This window comes from Xyrauchen texanus, chromosome 16 (assembly GCF_025860055.1).
Source record: "Xyrauchen texanus isolate HMW12.3.18 chromosome 16, RBS_HiC_50CHRs, whole genome shotgun sequence".
Classification (NCBI taxonomy): domain Eukaryota; kingdom Metazoa; phylum Chordata; class Actinopteri; order Cypriniformes; family Catostomidae; genus Xyrauchen; species Xyrauchen texanus.
Window position 1 is genome coordinate 36,350,974 of NC_068291.1, and position 23,311 is coordinate 36,374,284.

The following is a 23,311-nucleotide window of genomic DNA, read 5'->3' on the forward strand; positions in this document are numbered from 1 at the left end:
GGAAATTACTGCATGCTTAGCATATTCCAGCTAAAAAGAAAGATAAACTGGTATAACAGTTAATGAATACTTTGGGTTAATTACTAATTCATGAGCATTTCAAATTCCATTGAAGCAAACAGACTGTTAAAAAGCACCAGGAAGCCAAAACAGAGAATTTTACAAATGATCTGTTTATTCATGATTAAACATTTAAACATGATTCACACTTATAAAGCATAATGAAACCAGGAAGCTCAGTAGGACTTAATCTAAGTAATCTTGGACTAGCTACTTCAAAGTTTCATGAGTAAATATTTTCCCAATGCATAGTATCATTTAAAAAAAAATTCAAATTCAAATCAAGTCAAGTGGTTTTATTGTCGTTCAACCACATACAGTTAGTACAGTACACAGCAAAACGACACAAAGTTCCTCCAGGACCATGGTGCTACATAAATCAACATAGGACAAACACAGAACCACATGAGACTACACAGACTAAATAACATTTTAAAATAAAGTGCACGTGCAAACGTGCGCAAACAAGTACGGGACAGTACAATAAATTACTAAAAGGAACAGGACAATAGGCACAGTGAGAGACAGTGCAGTGCCGACCAGTACACATTTGTAATCTGAGTAGTGCAAAAAGATGCCACTTTCTGAAAATGCCAAATGTAAACATAACATACTGTGAAATAGTGTTCTATGGACATAACAGTTATTGAGGTAGCAGCCAGGTAAAGTGACAATGAATTAAAGTGCAACTCTGGACATGTGCAAAAGTTGGATGGTGTACATGTGTGTGTGTGTGTTAATGTGTAATTGTGTTAATGCCCAACATTAAAGGAATAATTCACCCAAAAATTAAAATGTTGTAATTGTTGACTCACTATCATGCTGTCCCCCATCCGTGTGTGACTTTCTTTCTTTCTTTCATGAAAAGCAAAAAGAGATGTTAGACTGAATGTTAGGAACTGACAGACACAATCACAGTGCACTTTTATTGTTTGGAAAAAGGATACAATGAAAGTGGAAGGTGGTGATTAAGGCGGTCAGCCCCTAACATTCTGCGTAATATAAAAATCTTTGTTCCATGGTAGATTAAAAGTCATATGGTTTGGAAAAACTTGAGGGTGAGTAAAGAAAATAAGATAATTTTCCATATTTTGGGTGTATTATTCCTTAAATAAAAAATGTTAAGCAATTAAAATGTTAAAAGTCTGGATAGGAGGGGTTTCTAAAGAATGTTCTATATACAAAATGAAGTTTACCAGGACACACCAAATAACAAATATGTGCAACTATGAATAAACAAATGCTGAAAATATATGACAACAATGCAGTCTATCCTCAAACGCTCTATTTACACAAAAATGAAAGACAAAAAGAGACACATGGATAATCTTTCACAATGGTTTATAAAAGCGAATCAAAAGAAAGCTGTTTCCAAGGTGATATATATCAGAACAATTACCGAAGGTTAAAAATAGACAAGCAGAGTTTCAGGAGACCATTCAAATTACAGAATGGTGTTAAGATGTTAATGACTAAAGTAAAGCTCATATACATGTGACATGTTTTGTGCCACATGTATGATTACATGTGTAATCTAAACCCTTGTAACATGTGACACGCAGCCTAACTTAAGAGAACAAAAACATCTGTTGTCATTAACCTTTACCATTATGGCATGAAACATTTTGAGATCTCTTTCAATCCATGCTAAAACAAAGCCTGTGTTTTTATTGCCATTACTAGACTGAAAACAAGCAAACAACAACAAAGAAAAAATTGTAAATTTTTTTATTTTAAATTCACAGTAAAAACCTGGCAACTATGTTTGGCTGAACTTTACTATAAAAAATACAGTTTTCAGGCATTACGGGATGGCATGTTCGCATAAGTATATTTGACACATTTTAATCGTATATAATTATTATGATAGTTTTCAGTCCATTTTCCATTGTGGTATACAGTTGCCATTCCCATTCATTTGTTTTTGCTTTTTCAATTTTTTTATTATTATTATTAGAGTTATTTTATGTCAGAAAATCAAGTGGGAGAAATATACAACCATTTGTGCATAATGTGAATTGCATATCATTAAGGTTCATTATACCAGCCTATTCTAACTACAAAAATAAGCATAATTTTAAAAGCTTTAATCATTTTAACATTTTACAGTAAAATACATGTTTTGTTTCATTACATTTAATGTAAGTTCTTACAATAAATTGAGGTAATTCATAATTGCTTCAAAAAATTACAGTTTTTCTTACGCTATTTTATAGTAAAATCACATGGATTGTCTTTTTAATACAATAATATAACTTTGTATTGTATATGGTAATACGTACAATTAACACACAAATAATCAATTAACAGGTTTTTTTGTGCAGTAAAATTATAATGTAAATAAAAAGTGCAACATTCATTTGACTTTTTCTCCATTCTTTTCATTGAAAATTAATGTATTTATTTATTTAGCCTTATTTAACATGGTTGTCCTACCATCATTTCCATATGAGGGCTTGTAAACAAACTGTGGCATAAAGTTTGAAAATGGGTCAGAAAAATATGACAAAATTGTTAAAATGGTAATTTACTCTTAAATTGAATGTTTGCTTCAGTTCCTGTAAAATTGAAATGGTTCTTAGATTTGCTGGATGCTGAGAGTCTAAATTATAAGTTATCTTTAATGAGGTCCTTCTGAATTGTTAATAACAATATTCAGGCTGCATATTCATGTGTCAGCAGGAGGTAAACTCACAAGTCAGATCCAATGTTTTTCCTCCAACTTTTCATTCCGTTGGGAAAATAGTGAGGTCAAAGCAACACATGCTGGGCTGTTCTCATTCATCACAGAATCTATGGCTGTTGATCAGGGCCAATAGTTATGCAACGAAAAATATTACTTTTAAGAGACGTTGAAGAGAGTTCATCTGGATTTATATTATCTCTTGAGCCTTAACTGCTCTTGCTGACTTTGATTTGAAATCATCCACTGTTAATAATTGTAAATTATATTGTTCAAATTGATTTGGGAACACTCCATAAACATTATTACATTATGCAGGTTAAATATATGACATCATTTGTCAGGATTATACATGTAATTAAATATTTTTTATTAATTAATACATGAGCTACTGATATGTTAAGCATTATGTATTTTTATAATGCCTTTTTTAAAGAAAACAATTATAATGTGTTATCAATGATTCCCTTTACTTTCAAGATAAAGTTAATGTTCTTTCCATAAATTTCAATACACAAATACAATTAAGAGGATTAAAAAAAGCTCTGAAAACTGCCCTCCAGAAACCTTTCAATTAAACTGAACAATTTTTCTATTAAGGCATGTGGGTAGTTGACATAGAATACTTTCAGAAAGTTGACATCCTGCGGTGTGACCTGCTGTACTCCATCTAAAAATATTTTAAGCAGCATTTTTCTAATTATTTTCTAATTAATATGCCTTCAGATTAATAGAGAATACATTGCATAGTTGCCGTTTTAATAGTTAATTTGTCAGTGCAACTGCTATTTTGGTGTTGACAAAATTAATTGGTCAAATGTTTTTTTTAATTAAGTGGTCAAGGCAAAAATCTGCTTAAGAATTAATATAAACTTAATGGAGAATAGCCACAGAACATACACTATACACTTTCCCTTACATTTTTACTTAAAATTGTGATGGATAAAAAAAAATTCCATGTACATGTTATGCATAAACCAGCCATGTGTCTTAGGAATAACATCATCTGAAGTATCTGGATAATTTGACATGCACTTGACATGTACATCATGTCTGACAGAGGCTATTACATGAAGACTGCTCTCTTTTCACCCAATCAATGAAGACCTTATGAAGAGACCATAAAGCCTTTTCTTAATGTGTAGAGACAGCTTAAGTCTTGAAGCAATCTAATCCTCTATGACAGCCTCAATCAACCCTTGAGTCTCTGATTGGTATTTTAACTTGCTGCTACTAGTTGTGACTGAAAATACTGGTGATAGATTTAAATTTCACTAGATTTCACATAGCAAAGAAATTCTAAATGCTGCTATTCAGTTGAGATATCCCTGAAACTGGGATACATTAATGATAGTGAGATAGCGTAAGCTTAACTATTGCTTTAAAGGGTTAGTTCATTCAAAACTGTACATTCTGTCCTCATTTACTCATCATCATGTTGTTTTAAACCCATGTTACTTACCTTCTTCAGTGGAACACAAAAGGAGATGTTGGGCTCTCAGTCACCATTTATTTTCATAGCATATTTTCCCATGCAATGAAAGTGAATGGTGACTGAGAGTAACATTTCACCTAAAATCTTCATTTGGGTTCCACGGAAGTCATATGTATTTGGAATAACATGAGGGTGAGTAAATGACAACAGAATTGAAATAATGTATATATTTTTGGATGAACTAACCCTTTACCAATAGCAACATAGGAGATTGGGGAAAAACCCTTGCTCACAGATGGATCCCTACTCTTGCTGAGTAAATAGCACTTGGCCCTCTGATAGAGATTATAATACTAAACATGAAATTGTCTTACATAACACATTGTAGTTTCACTACAGATGATTTAGTGTCCATCCAGAGAGGAGCAGCTCTTGCGTAAGCGGCTCTGACCTCATGAGATTTACCCAGCAGCCCTCATTGCGAAGCAAAGGTATCCCCTGGGATTAGCACTGGTGCTCTAACCCCGCAGCGAGACACTTTCCACTTAATCCCACAGCACAGGCATTAAAACCCTGACAACACACCAACCACTGAAATAAGTTACATGATATTAGGTGCAAGGGGCGGAGGCATGCCCATGCAACTTCCTGTGACGGCAAAGAATTGATTGTTTCTTGGGAGCAAAAGCTACTTTTGCAGTAAAGCGGAAAGGGTGCTGGCTTTAAGAAGGAATAATGGTACTTGCAGAATTTATTGAAATGAGAGAAAGAGAATCATTTTGAAGTAAATTCAAAAAATCTTTCAATTGTTACATACTAATTTAGCAAGTAAAAGAAAAAGAAATATATTTGTCCGTAGTTTAGAGACTGCATTTAAACAAAACCACTTTTATTTTTTAACAAAATAAATAAATAAATATACTGTAAATTAGTATACATTTTAATGGTAATAATGCAGGGAATAAACAAACTGTATGTGCAAAACAATTCAACATAGTCTCATGACAACTCATAACAATTTGTAAGTGATGGCAAAATCTTATGATATTATACGACTTGGCTCGTACGAAAAAGGTACGAAGATGAATCATCCACCAAACAGAATTTCAAATGAAGCCATCAAATTTTCCAACACTTTATTTTAAGGAAGGAAGCGTCGACGAACAAATTTGGTTAGTTATTGCATATTTACACTCACTGAGAACTTTATTAGGAAGACCTGTACACCTTATTCATGCAATTATCTAATCAGCCAATCATGTGGCAGTAGTGCAGTGCAGAACGGGGAAAAATGTGATCTCAGTGTTTTTGACCGTGGCATGATGATGTTGTTGCCAGACGGGCTGGTTTGAGTATTTCTGTAATTGCTGATCTCCTGGGATTTTCACGCACAACAGTCTCAGGAGTTTACTCAGAATGGTCACAAAAACAAAATACATCCAGTGTGTGGCAGTTCTGCGGACGGAAACGTCTTGTTGATAAGAAAGGTCAACGGAGAATGGCTAGACTGGTTCGAGCTGACAAAAAGGCTACGGTAACTCGGATAACCGCTCTGTACAATTGTAATGAACAGAATAGCATCTCAGAATTTTCCTATCAACATCATGGTTAAGTTTAGGTTTGGGTTAGTGGTTAAACTTAGGAAAAATCGCTATAACCTCGTTGGTTTGTTTATTTTTCTCTATGGGAGTAAAGGTTGCATGTTTTTGTTTGAGCACCAACGCAGTTTGCATTGACATTTTAGATTGCTAAAGAGCATTAATTGGCCATGAATAAGGGCGAAAGCAAAATCTGTGTGAATTCTTCACTCTTCAGTCATTATAACAGGCTGAACGGCTGTCTGATTGTCTTTAATGAGGATGCATCTGAGTTCTGTTTGGCAAGGTATGCCTACTCCATCTCTGGTTAAGAAGCTTCCGATTTCTCTGCACTTTCAAATGCACATCAAACACCTCCTCTATGGCTTTCTTGAAACAGTGAAAATTGTAGTCGATAAGTCCTGCAGGAGCAAAGACAAGTGTAATCAGCAGGCAGTAGGAAAAGCAGCTTGGCCCATACCTAAATTGGACCACTACATAACTGCACTTTGAATTAAGTTCTTGCTGCTGAGGAGGGTGACACATGACAAGGTTTGCTTCTTCCAAACATTCTAACCACATCAGAACACCTCCTAACACCAGAGGGAAAACAAAGTCAACATAAAACATTTACTAACACAAACACACATGTAAAACAAATACCGCTTGGCAGTTGTCAGGCTATCAGAGGCTCTAGATCAGCACAGAAATAATGATGTATTAAAGATTAAACTGCTAACAGACCGGTAAGTAGGAGCTCCCATAGCAACTTATCTTCTGACAACTGAGTTAAAGTTCTCAGAGTTATAAGTTCAGTTAAAAACTTGAAGTTGAGACATTGGTTGTTTAAAATACTGTAATTAAACCCATTATAATACCATGATTACTGCTAGTCGCATTAAAAATGTAAGTTAATTTAATGCAAGAAGCTAATTGTTGTCTTCTTTTCCCTTTTAACTGACATATGTAGCCCCCTACAGTCTCCTTGCTGATTCCTAGCAAGAATATTTTAATCTTCATTAGCCTCCCATAGATTTCACTAATTATCTCATTTTCTAATGTCAATGCGGCTCATACAAGCAGGTTCTTTTTTTGAACGATTTGCTGTAAATGCTACAAACAGGTTATAGACAAAGCCAACAAAGGCCTTTATGAATCATAGGCAAGTCTAGACAATTTATGGGGGTGTATGTCCCTGTCTGTCATTTCAGCACACCTAAAAATCTGCGATCCACTCTCTGTTCCAGTTAAAATGCAACCTAATGTATCTGTTTCTAATATACCAGCCTGATCTAATAATTATTCAAACTTAACCTTTACAAATACGTACATTTTTTAAGGGTTATACTTTAGAAATATAAAAACATCCTTTATATTATATACTGAATCCTTTATATATATATATATATATATATATATATATATATATATATATATATATATATATATATATAAAGGATTCAGTATATAATATAAATACTAATTTTAAATCTTCAAGAACGATGCGTTTCCTTGACTGAAATGGGGTTGCAAGGCTGAAATCACTATTGTAATGAATATTCCATATAATCAATGAATACCATATATATGCATATTTAATTTCATAGATTTTTGCTAGGAAGAACATTTAGAGACTGAACATCTTGGAACTTTAATAGTCCTGATATGAATGAGACAGTTTCATCCAATAAGATCAAACGTGTTTGTTGGTTGTCCAGAAAGTGACCTCACCTTTCCTCTCAAAATTCTCTTCCCTAAGGAAGCACACCAGGGCAAGGAATTTGGTGACCTCCTTTAGATACATCACTGTGGTGTTGTTCAGGTGGATTATGGCCATGGACTCTTCATCATAGGGAGTTCCAGCCTCATCTCCAGTCAACCTTTTAAAAAACACAATAATACATTCATACTGTATCACAACAAAAAAACTTGAAAAACTGATGTTAAAGGGATCACCCAAAACTGCCTCAGTCACCATTGAATCTCCTCTGTTTTCCACGTAATAAATTGAAAGGTGACTGAGATGTCATTCTGTTCCAATTTTTGGATGAACTATCCCTTTAACAGCTTTAATTTTGAATGCTCCTTGCTCATTTCATCTTGACATGCTGTTTTCGCACTTGTCTTTCAATTTGTATCATAAATGCATGATTTAACACGTCCCTGACGGCGTCCTCTCAGGACACTGAGTAGTACGCATTACTGTTCCATCAGGAAGCCACTTCTCAAATTCAGCTTAAGAACAGACAGTATATAGCTAAACAAAATAATCTTTAAATTTAGCAGCACAGAACAGATGTTGATTCATATCATAATTATCAAAATGAACAGATGCCCTGTCACAATCCTCAGCTTTTATAGCCAAATATATTTATGTTATTATGTTACGAGAGAGATGATGAACAAATTGAGCTCACACAATAAAGTGTCTAATTTGAAGCATCCTGATATTTTGAACATTGATGTGAACATGATGAACTGGAAGCCAAATCAGTGACTCATTAACTTAAATGAGAACAAATCTAAATGAGTGAAAAAAAAGTTAAGGCTTGCTAAAATTCATTGCACAGCAGTTTGCCAAATGTCTTTAAAATAAGGGCCACACTGCAATTAATAATATTTTTTTTGTGTTGTTGTCTAGTACACATTATACTTTTATTATCTTCCCTGAGGTCCACTAATAATGTTAGTAAAGTTTTTTTTGCATTAAAACAAGTCATCATCTATTAATATATGATAATTTTGCCCTCTATATAAAATGCTCAGTTTTGGCTTAAGCGTAAACCAAAATTCAATGTAAAAGTCTACTGCTATTATTGGCTAACATTGTGCAGCCAATAATTACATTTTATTTATAAACAATAATTATAAATGATAAATTATTATAACAATACATTTTTACACTTCTCATCTAAAATATTTTTGCACTTTTCAGTCTCATAATAACATAAAATAAAAGGCTGTGTTTTGCGCTCTCTCTCGTGCGCCAGTCAGTTCAGTCAGCTCCTCCCCCGCTGCTGTAAACTCACACGCTCACACACACTCGCAGATATATGCACTGAAGTATTCCTGGATCCATCTAACGTTATTTGGTTGAGACACATTTTTGAGGTAAGTAACGTTAACCAGCCCTCTACATTGCGAGTAAATCACTTGCATATGCAAGTAAATTTCCCATTATGTGACCAAAACATTTTTGTTATTAGCCACTGGCAACAAGTAAATATTAACATTTCACCTACCAGTGATAGAGTTATTTAGTTTCAAAGCACAGAGTCCCTTTTACTAAAAAAAAGCAGTTGATTAAGAAGCTGGATTCATCCTCGTCTTTCCCTGCATGATGTCTCATATGCGCAGCAAAAAACACTTGTGTCTCATTCATTTGAACTCAGAGTGTCTCAGGGAACCGCACTGCGGACGTCATGTGAAGATGAACCACTTCTCAAGCGCTCTGATGTGTGCACAGCATCAACAGAGACTTGCGCCAAACTCCCGCGAAAATATAAACAAGGTATAAACTTATTAATTTTGTGAACGCAAAGCACTCCAATTTCACTTAACAGCCATGTAATGTCAAATATCCATGTTCATGTTTGGTTTATTCAGTGTTAATAACAGGCAGTGAGACAGAGGAGATGCCCAGCTCTATTTCTGTGGAGATAATAACATCCAATAAACAGAATCTCAAAGTCTTCCTTCAAGAGAAATAAGGGCTTGTGAGTTAATCAGAGAGCCTTAAAATAATGTGTGACAGTGAATAATTTAAGGCAGAAATATTTTACTATTGCATAATATAATTACTGTAATACAATATAATGTAATTTAATGTAATACAATATCATGTACCGGTAATACAATAGCTATACAGGGTGGCTGGGTTACAAAAGAAGAAAAAGAAAACAAAAAAAAAGTTACAATCACGATGATTAACGTAAATTAAAGTTAGCATTACTAAGTTAATTAGCATAATGTTACACTGCTTACAGCTTCACTAGCTAGCTATTGTTAGCAGCCTGAGGTAACGTTAAAAGATTAAAAGCAGAAACTGACATCACTAGTTTGTACCCTGCTTTTTAGAATGGTTAGAGCACGAAATTGTTAAAGCTACAGTAGGTTGAAATTGAATATATATATATATATATATATATATATATATATATATATATATATATATATATAAACATGGTGTCTAAGTTAAATGAGGCCCTGTGAGAAATTAGTTAGCACCACAGATTCAGGGAAAGGCAGGCCTTGGCTCTGTTTGTGAACAGCTGTCAAGTTACCCTGGCTGGGGGTGAAGAGCATCATGTATATGGGGAAGAATTGGGGTGCTGTTTCTCACAATTACATTTATTTCAAAGTTGCCTACTGCAGCTTTAAGAGCACAAAAATGTTTACAAGAGCTCAACACTAGCCTCTTAATTTTTCTCTCAAAGTGCACCAGATGGAAGTATTTAACTTTAAAATGTACACAATTTTCTTATGGGGGAGCATGCCCCCGGACCCCCCTAGAGGGTCGGAGGTCCACCCCCCGTAGTCTCACAAAATGTATACCCATTATAATCAATGATGCTGTCTCCCATGGCAGCGTCTTTTGCGGGCGTCAAGCCAACAGTGAACTGATGTCCCGCTTACTCACGGTTTTTACGATCGTGTCCAAGTGTTTTTAACTGCCCTATTCTTCAAAAACTGTTCCTCTGCAAAGCTTGAATCATATGAACCACTGAACACAGGCCCACATCCAGTTTCCAGTATCATTCCATCATGTTTTCATACACCGACAACTAAAAATAGCGCAGATGGCCGAAAGAACGCATCCATGACAGAGATCTTTTCCTCTTCAGAGTTGTAACTTGACAACGCATGTTTTAAAATCAGCCAGAGATGTGTATCAAGCGGTCAAAGATGTCTGTCTGTGCATACATTTAAATCCCAACAGGCACATTTAGGTTTCCTATGTAAGTCCACTTTGGATGAATCTCCCATGACAGGCCTCCTCTCTCCTCTTCAACTGTGTGACTGACTGAGCACCAGTGGGCGGGGCCAAGGGTGCAATGACGGAAAAATAGAGTTCCACGAATTCCAAACTAGACGTTTTTGCGGATTGGTTTAAATAATTGTTCTTTTTCCTATTCAGGAGGAAGTTTTCGGTCCTAAAACAAGTAAAGTAATATTCTGGGTTCAATACAAGTTAAGATCACTCAACATTTGTGGCACAATGTTGATTACCACAAAAAGAATTTAGGATGCCTCTTACAAAACGTTAATAGGCCAAATTATTTTGAGGGTTTAAAGACAGAAATGTGAAGCTTATAATTTTATAAATGCACTTACATTAAACTCTTTTGTTAAAACTTGTGTTGATTTGTAATTTTTTTTAAATGTCAGTTTTATGGTTATTTTAGGGTTTACAGTGTAACGTTGTCATGGAAATTTTCTTTTATTAGATATAATTTTACAAAGAAAAGTTTAGCAATCCATTTTCTCACACTAAAAATCATGTTAACACTCATATTATTTACGTCTTGTGGCTATACTTTTGAGTATTTTAACGTTTACGGATTCCGTAAACGTATTCCACTACAAAACTACAAATTAGTCCAATATCCATGATAGAACATGAGCAAGCAGCCATGTCAAAATAGATAAAATTGAACATGACAACATTTGGGCTTAAATTTCATGGCTTTCAGTTACTGACTAAGGCTACATTTCACAGAATTAACAGTCCTGCCTGCTGCCCTATTCATCTCATAGTGCTGAGGTGGCTCATCTGCTCTTGCGGGCCACTGTGAACAGACACATGGATGGCCCCGGGTCAGACCTGCATTCCTGTACCTACCCAGACCCTAGTGTTCAGCCGAATCATAGGACCAACTGGGTCAATGGCGCTGGAGGTACCACTCTCTGCCCTTCCAATGTCTACACCTTGTGTAGACATAACATATCCCCCAGTTACAGTATATGCTGCTAATCCATAAAAGATTAAAACACAGCCTGCAAAGACTGCAGGGAAACATTGTTACTGCATGTGGAACGTTGGACTTTGTCTATTTGTAATTATACAGCAGTTAGTTCCGGTCCTCTAATCTGATTGGAAAAGCGGTGTTCCAAGTGTGCTGATATTTAGAATGCTTCACTGTTTGTATAACCACACTTGTCTGTGCTCATGGTGTTCCAGACATGCTGTCAGTATGTGTGTTGCTCGGCAACATGCAACGGTTGATCTTCCTTTAGAATTATTTTTGTTAGCGAGCAAAAACATTCAAAATTCTACAATGAAACATTGTTCAGATGATGTGGTTCTAGACGTTTGTCAAGTTTTTGTCATTAAAACGCTCTTGTATGTAGGACTAATTTCTTACGCATCTAATCCCATGCCTCCGTTGCTAATTCCAAAACGTCATTTTAGAGTTAGTAACGGAGGTTTGAGCCACTGACAGCAGACTAGTGCAGTTATTAGTGTAGTTATTAGAGAGACAGAGGTTGCAATAATGAGACAGAAAATCATGTGCGTCACATTATTTAATTTATTTATTAATTCATACGTTATAATTCATTCGTTAATTCTAACGAATTTTTTTATTAAAATTAAACTGCACGTTAAACACACTGACAGCCCAAGCTGTTGTTTTTTTGGTGTTTTCTTCATGTTTTTCGCCCTCGAGTCGGTCTAGCTGTTCTTCGCTGATTGTTTTATGTCTTTTGTTGTTGCCGGCTGCCTTTGATGTCCTCTTCCGTTTATTTGTTTTTTCATCTGAGCTATCCAATACTGCGGTCAGCCCAGTTGTTAAAATGTTTATGTTCACCATAAATATTAAAATTTATTTCCGGAAAATCAAAATAGTCTGTCATTTTTTTTCCTCTTGAAGTTGAAGTGGATTTGTCGCTGTCACTTCTTGTTATGAATTGTATCCTATTTTCCGTTATTACAGTTGACTACGCGAAGTGATATGGAACTGTAATGCGGTCACGACCTGCCTGGAACTACTTTAGCCGTGCGTTTCCCTGAAAATAATTGCACACCTTAGAACGTTCTCAACCAATCAGAATCAAGCATTCAACAGCCCTGCAGTATAATGTGATTTATACAGTTAGAAAGAGACTGACAAATATGTCAATTTTTCAATTCAACCAATTTCATGGTAACAATTTAACATATTTTCGGGCCTATGCAGTTCATTGTAATATTAATTAATCAAAATGTTTGTTCTTAAAGGAATAGTTCATGCAAACATTACAATTCTGTTATTATTCAGTCATTTTAATGTTGCTCCAAGCACATTTGATTTTGAAGTTATCAACGTAGTTGACATATTTGATTTCAGCGCTTTATCAATGATTTCAATTGAGAGTAAATACCAACCTTAATTGCATTCTGCTCACCACACAAAGTGACCACTGCCTTCAGAAGACTTGGAATACAGTGCATTAGTCATATAAATTATACTTTTACTATACTTTTATCAATAATACTTTTACTGCGTTCTTTGTCTTTTTTCAAGCTTGACAGATCAGTCACAATTGACTTGCATTATATAGCAAAGAAACCTAGTAAATTCTTTTTAAAAGTTCTCCTTTGGTGTTTCACAGAGGAAAGAAATTCATACAGGTTTGGAGTGACATTAATGAGCTTGGGTGAGTAAATAATGACAGAAATATTCCTTTAAAGACATTTAGGGTTGATTTTTTTTTTATGATGAACCATTTTTGTACTGTGTTGGGTTGCCACTTGCTGCCCAAACAAAAATGGGTCCCTGAAGCAAAATCAGTTGAGAACCACTGATATAGCGGATTGTGCTGGTGGGAAATCTGAGTTCCACTCACCCATAGATGCATGAGATGTCAATAACTACATCTATCATGTCACAACACAACTCATAGGTCTGCATGTCCACCGGGCTGCTGTCTGTCGCTATGTAAATCTTGCTGACCACATCAAAGAGAAAAGCCTTTTCAATCCCTGAATTCTGCAACGAAAGTGCACAGGATTGGGTTAGCGGTCAGCTGTTTTCTTAAGAAGAAATACAGAAGAACAGGACATCATATCTAAGAACATCTAATCCTATAAAAAGGCTGTTAACTATGATATTATATATATTTAATATATTTTATTAAATATAATTTAATGAATGTTAAAATAAAAAAATCTATTGAAATAGATTAAAATATTTTTTACAAAAAATATTCAAATATATAAACACACATATATAAACATAGATACATATGCATTTATATACCTTTTAAATAAAGGTAAAATCTTTTATTTGTACACTATTTGTTTTTAGATATAAACATATATATAATATAATATAAACAAATATATAAACATAGGAAGTGATATTGCATATTAGCTTATCAGTTTAGCCTCTGCTGCCACCAGCTGGCTATTGTAAAAAAGTGCTCAAGCATTTCATATTTGCTAAATGAAATTGCTGTCCTGATTAACATTCTTATAAAACAAGAGCACTATGAAATTATATTATGTTGGAAAAAGCTCAATAAATTATGCTGGGTTTTGTGATAGTCATATTTGCAAGAGGAAGTCACAGGCCAGTGCTAATGTCCCCGCTCTAATGGCTGAACACTGCCAAATTAACATGCTGAATGGATGGGAAATTATGCTTTCTGGCTGTACACATGGTTGAAAATGAATAGTAAAATTAAAATATTTCTTGAAAATGTCCTTGCATGACAGTGAAAGCTCTTTGCAAATTGTTAAGAGTACCACTTGTTAAATGTTCAGTGTCTTTAAATGACAATATTTCTGAATAAAATTTTTCCATGTATCAGTTTTTGCAAACCATGACCAAAATATCTATGCCTCTGCAAAAAAAACTAATTTATGCCTTTAAACTGATTAAATAAAAATTATTTAAAGTCCATGTTGGTTAGCTTTGGAATGAACACTAACCACAAAATTAACATTTAGCCAATAAGCGTTTTTAAAATGTATGGCTTTTCTCTTCCGGGAAAACAGAAAAAATATTGATTACTCATCTTGCACTACAAAGATTTTTGTCCAATCAAATGCTCTTTAGAATGAGAATACCCCTCCCCCCAAAACACCAAGCACCTGGCAAGCAAGCAGCATATCTACGCTATGTTTTGTTTGTTTGTATTGCCATGCCAGCTTCCATGGTGAAACCTAGTTTCAAGTATAATAATAGGTAATTATAATAACAATGTAACAAACATGTTTTTATTATATTAAAAACAACTAAAACACTAATTAAGATGTTTGATATGTCCTGCCCAAAATGCCTAACTTCATGAGGTGCAAAGAAAAGGAAATATAACAATTCAGAAGGAATAACGTAATTAATCCAACACTTAGGAGACGGACTGAGTTAGATTCATTGTGGATATATGCTCTGTTCTCTTTTAGAGACAGACAGAAAGCAAGACCCACTGCCACATACCTTTGGAACCCATGATATGTTCAACTACTCACAGATATGAAAATGTTGAGCAGATTCTCAAGGGTTGGAAGCTGAGGGATGAGTTTCTGCACAACTTTACTGAAGGCTTCAAAAATAGAATGATCATAGATGCTTGTCAGGTAGAAGCTGAAATGAATTAGTCTCACATCACCAATCCAACCAAAACAAATCAGAGTAATTATATTATTTTATGATTATTACCTCATACTATGAGTATACAATAAATGAAACAAACCTTAAGTGTATCCTTTCTAAACCAGCATCGGCTAGATCATCATTGGCTCGTTTGTGGATGTCCCTCTGTTTCTCAATCTTGTGGTCATCTGACAGTCCATCCACCTTGTGGATGAACACCTCAAAGTTGATGTCTGGATTGACCTTGTATGCCCTTGTAACAGTGAGGTGAAGTCTACTCAGTGCCTCCACATAATCATCCTACACAGTTAAGACATTCATAATGAGATAAAAAAGATGAAAGACAAAGGGACTGGAAGACAGATGGACAGACAGACAGATAGATAATGAAAAACAAAGGGACTGGAAAACATAATAATGATGGATAGATGTGTAAAGTACAATATAGACAGATAGTCTGTCATAATCTTTATTACCCATTGTTTTAATATTCATATTTTAATGATAAGATATTTAATAGCTTTAATTTTCATTCACATTTTCATTTTTAATCATGAACTTACAGGATGAGCATACAGCAGATTATGCATTTATTTATTTATGAAGAGAACAGATGAACAGAGACGCCACACAAAGCAGATTAATGTGACATATGAACATGAACAACATATGAGACATACAGTGAGAGAGATAGATAGATAGATAGATAGATAGATAGATAGATAGATAGATAGATAGATAGATAGATAGATAGATAGATAATGAAAAACAAAGGGACTGGAAAATGGAATTATGATGAATGTATGGATGTGTAAAATACTATATAGTACAGATGGACAGACAGACAGGTAGATACTAATATTTTACCTGTGAGTCTATGACAAAGATCAGAGCCCCTGTTCCACGAAATATCATCTCATAGTCGAATGTCGGGTCGAAGAAATCTATCTGACCAGGAAAGTCCCAGATTTGAAAGCTGACAAAGGAACTGTTGGACACATCCTCTCGACAAATCTTATTTGTGCTCTCCAGAAAGAGAGTCTCATTGGGCGACATCTTGTGGAATACAACTTTCTGAATGGAAGACTTGCCACTTCGCCTCAGGCCCATGAGCAGGATACGAGGTTTCACCTCACTGGTGAACGGATCACTGAACCCAAGTACTGGAAAGCAAACAAACAAAGAAACTGCTTAAGTATCTCCATAATAAATCAGTAGGCCACTTTTGGCTAATGTTAAACCAAACATTGGATTCTGAACAGCTCAAATGAGACAAAAAGAACTGCTACTGAAGTTACAAGAAATAGTATTTTACACTTAGTTACTTACAGTATATATTAACTAAGTCACTTACTGTACTAACTATAGTATAGTATTTGAAAAGAGTACATACTAGTATATAGTCGGTGGCCCCCATTTTATTATCAACAATGAAAAAAAAGCATATCAGTAGACCACTATTATGAATATTGGGGTGCACATGTGTCATAACAGTCACCACAGGTAGCCACTTCACCACATTAACTATGAACATGTGTGACAACCAAAACACTTCCAAATCTTTCACCTTAATGTTGAACAATACATCTATTTTTTGTTTTTGCTTGAAAAGTGCAAATATATAAAGTGTATTTACAAACTATATAAACTGTAATTTGAGAATATTTGTCATTCTCTAGAATGCTTTAAATGTGGTTGGTACAGAGATTTAGTGATAGTCCTATATTCATCTATATAACGCTTACTACTATAGTGTGTAATAATGATATGGGGGAATATCTGTATGTCCTGTTCATGCCGAATGTAATGTCTGATCTCATCAGAAAATGTAAATAGGCCTACATGATTTATTTTTGAAAAATACTATTTTAGCAGCATGCAATCAGTGACAATACTATTTTAAAGCAGAGGTTTAAACTTATAGCAGATTAAAGGAATATTCCACATTCAATACAAGTTACGCTCACTCGACAGAATTTGTGCCATAATATTATTACCACAGAAAATTATTTTTACTTGTCCCTCCTTTTCTTTAAAAATAAAAAACTATAATCTGGGTTACAGTGAGACACAATGGAAGTGAATGGGGCCAATTTGTAAAATAAAAATACCCACTGTTTCAAGTATAGCCACAAGACATTAACAATATGCATGTTAACATGATTTTAGTGTGATAAAATCACTTACTGACCTCTTCTGTGTTAAATTATAGCCAATTCTACAACTTCGTTGCCATGATGTAATGTCAACAAACCCTAAAACACTGAAATGACTATAAGAAATATGATTTAAACAACTTTACAGTTAAAATGATACATAGGTTTTAACAGAAGAATTCATTTAAGTGCTTTTATTAAATTATAAGCTTCACATTTCTGCTTTTAAAACCTTCAAAAATGGGCCCCATTCACTTCCATTGTTAGTGCCTCAATGTAACCTTGATTATTGCTTTTACAGAAAAGGAGGGATGAATTGAAAAAAAAATTTTGGTTATCAATATGATGCCACAATTGCTTTTGATTGAGTTTAATTTGCACTAAACCCAGAATATTCCTTTAAAACAGCTGCTGTTCTTCATCTGGATTGCTCATTTCGGTAGTTTTTATATTGGAGAACGGAACCAGAAAGAAGTCTTATGCAATCAGAATCATCATGTAATCAGTGCAATCAGTGGTTAGTCTGAAAAACTGTGGATAGGTCTGTGTCATCTAGATTTTATTAGAAGACTGTCAAGTGGGCTAAAAACAACTAGCTCTAATGTTTATTGAAAATAATGGCTAATTATTGGTCTTAATCTGATGTTTAAACAAACTTACAGTTCATTTATAGACAAAAAAATAAAGTTTGATCTAGAATCATTTTTTTTTTTCTTTAGGTCAATTGTACTCCACAGAACTTCTGACATGAAAAAGTTTTAAACTCCATTTAATCTTCTATCAAATTCAAATTTGTTTCATTTCTGAATCAATTCACTTCATGCTGCTCATACTTCAGCATGCAATAATTAGTGTTAATAAGATCTGATGAGGTCAAGCTCAGACCCACAATTACACATGCAGAATGCAAAGTTATAATTGAAAAGAGAAATTGACATACTACAAATCCCATGTTTGAATCATATTGCCATAATGATTGGTGAAGACGATGTGTGTAGATTTGTGGGCACAGCCTACACTGGCATTCCACTGCCTCCATATCACATGCTGCAGCTCATTTTAATGACTGTGACCTTACTAGCTCTAACCTGAGGAATGTGAACTGCATTTGGTGAGACAGACGGACACTTCTAGTCTCAAAATACAGCCTCTGGAATCCTGAAGTGTTCATACAATTGTCTAACTTGTGCGCCAGATAGTAAGGGAGTGTCAAAAAGTGGTTGTGTTTGTTAAACCTGAAAAAGACCTGGAAAAGTAATGTAACACAGTCAAGGAAAACTTTGATACATGAAGGAAAACTCTAACTGATCTGCACCTACTGTAAACCTGAGTGTGGAAATTTTGAGATGAGGTTTAAGAAAAGGTTGGCTTTTAAAAAGAGCATCTGCTTTCTGACAAATCTTGCCAAAAGGTGAAGTTGGAAATTTAACCCAAGGTCAAATAGTAAAACTGATCAGAAAACCCATGTGATATCACAAACTATCGTTTTAGTCTTCAAAACAATCCAAATGAGACACAAAAAGGTGTCTGCACCCTTTTTTTAAATACACAAAAATATAATTAAATATAACTAAAAACATAAATAGTTAATACCACTGTAATATACTGGTTATTGTTACTACAATGCATTCATAATATATACATTATGATATATATATATATATATATATATATATATATGGGTCATTGACGAATAAGGTTTTTAAAAGTGTAAAAAAATATAATGGAGATATAACTAATTTTGAAACCATTTTTTAGTTTACCTAGGTGTTAACAATAAGATTATGTGGTTTGTACAACACTGCTTTTGTCATTTTTTACAGGACTGACAGAATTTGTAACCAAAAAAAGTCATTCGGTTTAACCATGAATATATTTAAAATTATTAATTTGCAGATAATTATTCATGAACAAACCTGATTAGACACTGATGTTGAGATAGTATATAGTGTGTAACATGGAAGAAATATCAAATAAAAATTTCACTGATCTTGAAAAGGAAGTAATTTTATTGGACTACTCTAAACCCTCCAACATATTCAAGTGAAACATTGCACAGGGAAAGGAGAAAAGGGGAAATATAGAAAAAAAAGCCTTATCTGCTTTATATTTGTATTATTGTAGTTCCTTTAGTTATTAAAAACAATATTATTCAATTTAAATATTTACTATATTGGTTTTACCGAATGACCAAGGCCAGTTATACCCAATGACTATGTCTGCTGCCCTTGACAGACACAAATAGCTTCAAAAACACATTTTATTGTTAATATAATAGGCTATTAATGTAAAAAGTACTTCAAACATTAAAACATTTTATTGATATTGGAATGAACATATTTACACTCGTATTGCAAATTATATTAATTAAAACATTGAAGTATTTAATTGTGTTTAAATTGTTAAACGATGAGCTGCTAGGCTATATATTCATGAAAAAGAATGTCAAACATTAAGACATTTCATTGTTATTGGAACAAACATTACATACAACTCGTATTATTAATTATATTAAAGTCATTAAAACATTTAATCATTTAATGGTTCTTGGAACAAGTGCTACAACGATGAGCTACTATGCATTCATGAAAGCCATCCAGTCTCTGGAGCATAATCTAGAGGACCGTGAATTTAGAGGTTCTGGCTCACTAATTGTTGCATGCAAGTCTTCTTTGAAGTAGAAGATTTTGTCAGGTTTGGCTGGCCAGATGAAGACATTTCTCTCCCCTGACTGCTGCATGCAGTTGACCTCAAGCTCATCTTCAATCACCTTAAGGACCTGGCCTACAAAGGGATGGTCATCATAAGAAACAATGACAAAATTTCCTCTCAGTTCACCAAGGCAGTCCTTTTGCTGGTCTTCGGCTAAGGCCTGACTTTCCTTTCCTGGGATATTTTTGAAATCAACTTCCTGAGGGCTATAACACATGCACAGGAGGGGTCTGCTGCAAAAGCAGGAAACTTCACGATGATGTATTTTCCCAGCTTCTCAGGAGGTTATTTGGTGCAATTTCATTGTACCTTTAACGGCGGGGAGATATAAGGGTAATGCCTCATCATACTTGCCACTGTCTTCAATCCAGAAGAAGTTTACCTTTGAGTCACTGGCATTGAGCACACTGAAGAGCTCTTTTGGTGTCTGGATTTCTTGCCCACGGTGAACATAAGCATCGGCACATCGCTTCACAGCCCCACCAACACCATCTGGGGCCCCCTTGCCATGAGCCTTTTCAGAAAAGTTCCATGTCACTTGAGTGAACCCCTTAAGGAACGGGATTGTGCTGGTGAGGTAGACGTTTTTCTTGTTCCGGTATTGTGTGACCCGACCATCACTTATAACATGTAGTTTTGCAATGGTAGTGTTTAACTTTCTTACATCTTTTAAAACTGGCTCCAAGTGGGCCCATACTGCTCTCTCGTCATGTCGTGTCTATAAATAATAAAAACAAATGATACCTTTCTCTTCTTTTGGCGAGCAACTGTTCTTTTTTAACAGGATCAGCATTGATCCTTACCCAGTAGTGAGCTGCTTTTTCTTTATTTGATAAAGGCATCTGCAAAGGTAAAATTCAGTCAAAATTATGTAATAATACACTATGCACATTTCTTATTAATAGAATGTTGTATTTATTAATTGAAAATATGTACAAATATGACCAACATACAGTGCTGTCATTCAGTACAACCAGTAGGTCATTCGGTATAACCAAAATTTCGGTTTAACCGAATGACAATTTTGGTTAAACCAAATGAGAAAATCTTCACTCAGTGCTAACAGGCTGATATATAGCTATCTAGCTAGTTAGTTAGCTAGCTATCTAGCAAAAGGACAATCAAACATTTTATATTTAGTACAAGTTTTTAAAATCTTAAAACATTATCCATGTTTTATAGCGGTTGTACCGAATGACCTGATATTTCGGGACATGCGTATGAGCAAGTGAAAACATGAATTTTTATAATAGTTAAGAGAGAGTTACTTACTTTGCTTCACAACCGTGTGGTCATTTGCAGGTGTCTGAATGATGTCACATCCTGTCACATGATATTGAACACATGACTTGATCCAAAATGGGGTTTCTCCGAATGACATCAATGAAAATCATTTTTCCGGACATTCTTTCTCATAACAAAGCAACGACTTCTACACATAATTTGAATACCATTTTGCAAAATGTTGATATATGATGTTATAAAATCATGCCAGAATAAAAATTATATAAATTTATTACATTTTAAGATATTTTAATCACAAATGAAATGGCTGTATTGGCCTTCGGACGGTTAAACCGAATGACATTTTGACACTTCAAAATCTTTAAAATACCTTTATATGTAGTAAAATATAACTAAAATCTTTTGGATTCAATAAAAAAGATCAAGTTGTACTACCTTACATACTTTGGATGTCATATCTTTGTTTTTTATTATTATTAAGGCCTTTGGACAAAAAAATGACCCGTCACGTCATTGACCCACATATATATATATAATATGTAGTCAAACAGTGTAAGAAGCTTTCAAATGTATCTTGTAATTACTGTTGTAGCTAATGTATCATGTTAGTCCAGTTTCATTGTAGTATCAACACTGGGATACTGTGGTTACCATAATGAATTGTTGCAAGGGTTTTTAAGTTTTAATCCGTGTACCCGTTAAGAGGCGTTTATAAGGTATGCAAAATAAATTAAAAGTTTCTAACCTCCTTCATCACATCCGCAGTCTCCCCCGTCCGTGAACGTGTCGAAATCGTCATCATCGTCATAATAATCGAACGGCAGCGCTTCGTTTTCTCCGTCCGCTTCATTGCATTTCCCTTCGCTTGTCATTCTCTTAGTTTGAGAGATTTCATCTGCAGAGCACCCAAACTTTCCACATTGTCACCTGATATGCCCAAGCCATGGTGAACTTTCACCCCCCCCTTTCTCCTCCATACTGAGAGACACATACCAGCGTGAGAAATCACATCACACTGCGAGTCTATGGCTGCGTCCGAAACCAAATGTAGCTTTCTTGTTGCCTCGCTTCCCCATCAGTCAATGACTCAACAGACAGTGTTTGCGTACATCTAGAAACTGGTTTTGGACAGGCTACTGAGACACTGTGACGTCACATTGTTGCTAGGATACCAGCAACTGATTATCGCCACCTAGTGTCCACTAAAGGTAACGTGTCTGCTTCATTCAGTCCAACCGAACCACAACGGTTTAATAATCAAGAACAAAATCAAGAGAGTTTTCTCGAAAACCAAGTGTATATTTCATAACTACAATACTAATGTCTTGCTCTAAATGGAATCAAAAGTAGGAAAATGTGGGGGAAAATATAAATTTATTCACAGACTGGCCTCTTCGGCCGCCATTTGTTTTCTTCAGCTCAACCGTTGTGAATCCACGTGCATATTGTGGGATTTCATAGGCAACGAAGGATAGCTTACATCTATGCTGCCTTCAAAAATCAATCAGATAAAGGTATCTCAGTAGACATGATGTCACACGTACATTGGATTTGGACGTGCTTTGATCCCTTCCTACCTCCTGAGACAGAATTTTCACTTAATTCTTTATATATATATATAGTTAGAGATCCTCCTTGACCCCAGGACTATTGAAAATGGATGGATTGATGTAGGGATGGTTGGATGAAAAATATGAAATAAGTTACAAATAGAAGTTACGATATTTTGACGTCAGAAGGTCACATGACAATGAGCTATTGAAATTCTACATTTATAAAACTTCATAGCCTGCCAGCCTCTTCAAATGTAGCAAATCACACGTTTCTGCGAAATCCTCGCTCGGAGCTTTGTCGCAATGTTAAGT

The 23,311-nt window shown here is 34.7% G+C and overlaps 1 protein-coding gene across 1 annotated transcript; it reads right to left on the minus strand.

Moving 5' to 3' along the window:
- Window positions 1–5,137: 5,137 nt before the first annotated feature.
- On the minus strand, window positions 5,138–22,560 carry LOC127657201 (ras-related GTP-binding protein D-like). Its single transcript, XM_052145890.1, has 7 exons — window positions 22,192–22,560; window positions 16,201–16,496; window positions 15,434–15,633; window positions 15,210–15,324; window positions 13,583–13,725; window positions 7,487–7,635; window positions 5,138–6,177 (listed from the first exon to the last, which is right to left on the minus strand). Exons 1-7 carry the CDS (start codon window positions 22,316–22,318, stop codon window positions 6,029–6,031), a joined length of 1,179 nt encoding a protein of 392 aa, XP_052001850.1. The 5' UTR covers window positions 22,319–22,560; the 3' UTR covers window positions 5,138–6,028.
- Between the last annotated feature and the right edge of the window lie 751 nt (window positions 22,561–23,311).

What these genes read in the sequence shown, in the direction of transcription:
- LOC127657201 (XM_052145890.1), bottom strand. Translation starts at nt 22,318, where the DNA reads ATGACAAGCGAAGGGAAATGCAATGAAGCGGACGGAGAAAACGAAGCG. An exon ending in GACATCTCATGCATCTATGG is followed by an intron (nt 7,636 to 13,582) that starts GTGAGTGGAACT and finishes GTTTTTTAAAAG; the next exon opens with GTTGACTGGAGATGAGGCTG. An exon ending in AGAGAATTTTGAGAGGAAAG is followed by an intron (nt 6,178 to 7,486) that starts GTGAGGTCACTT and finishes TTGCTCCTGCAG; the next exon opens with GACTTATCGACTACAATTTT.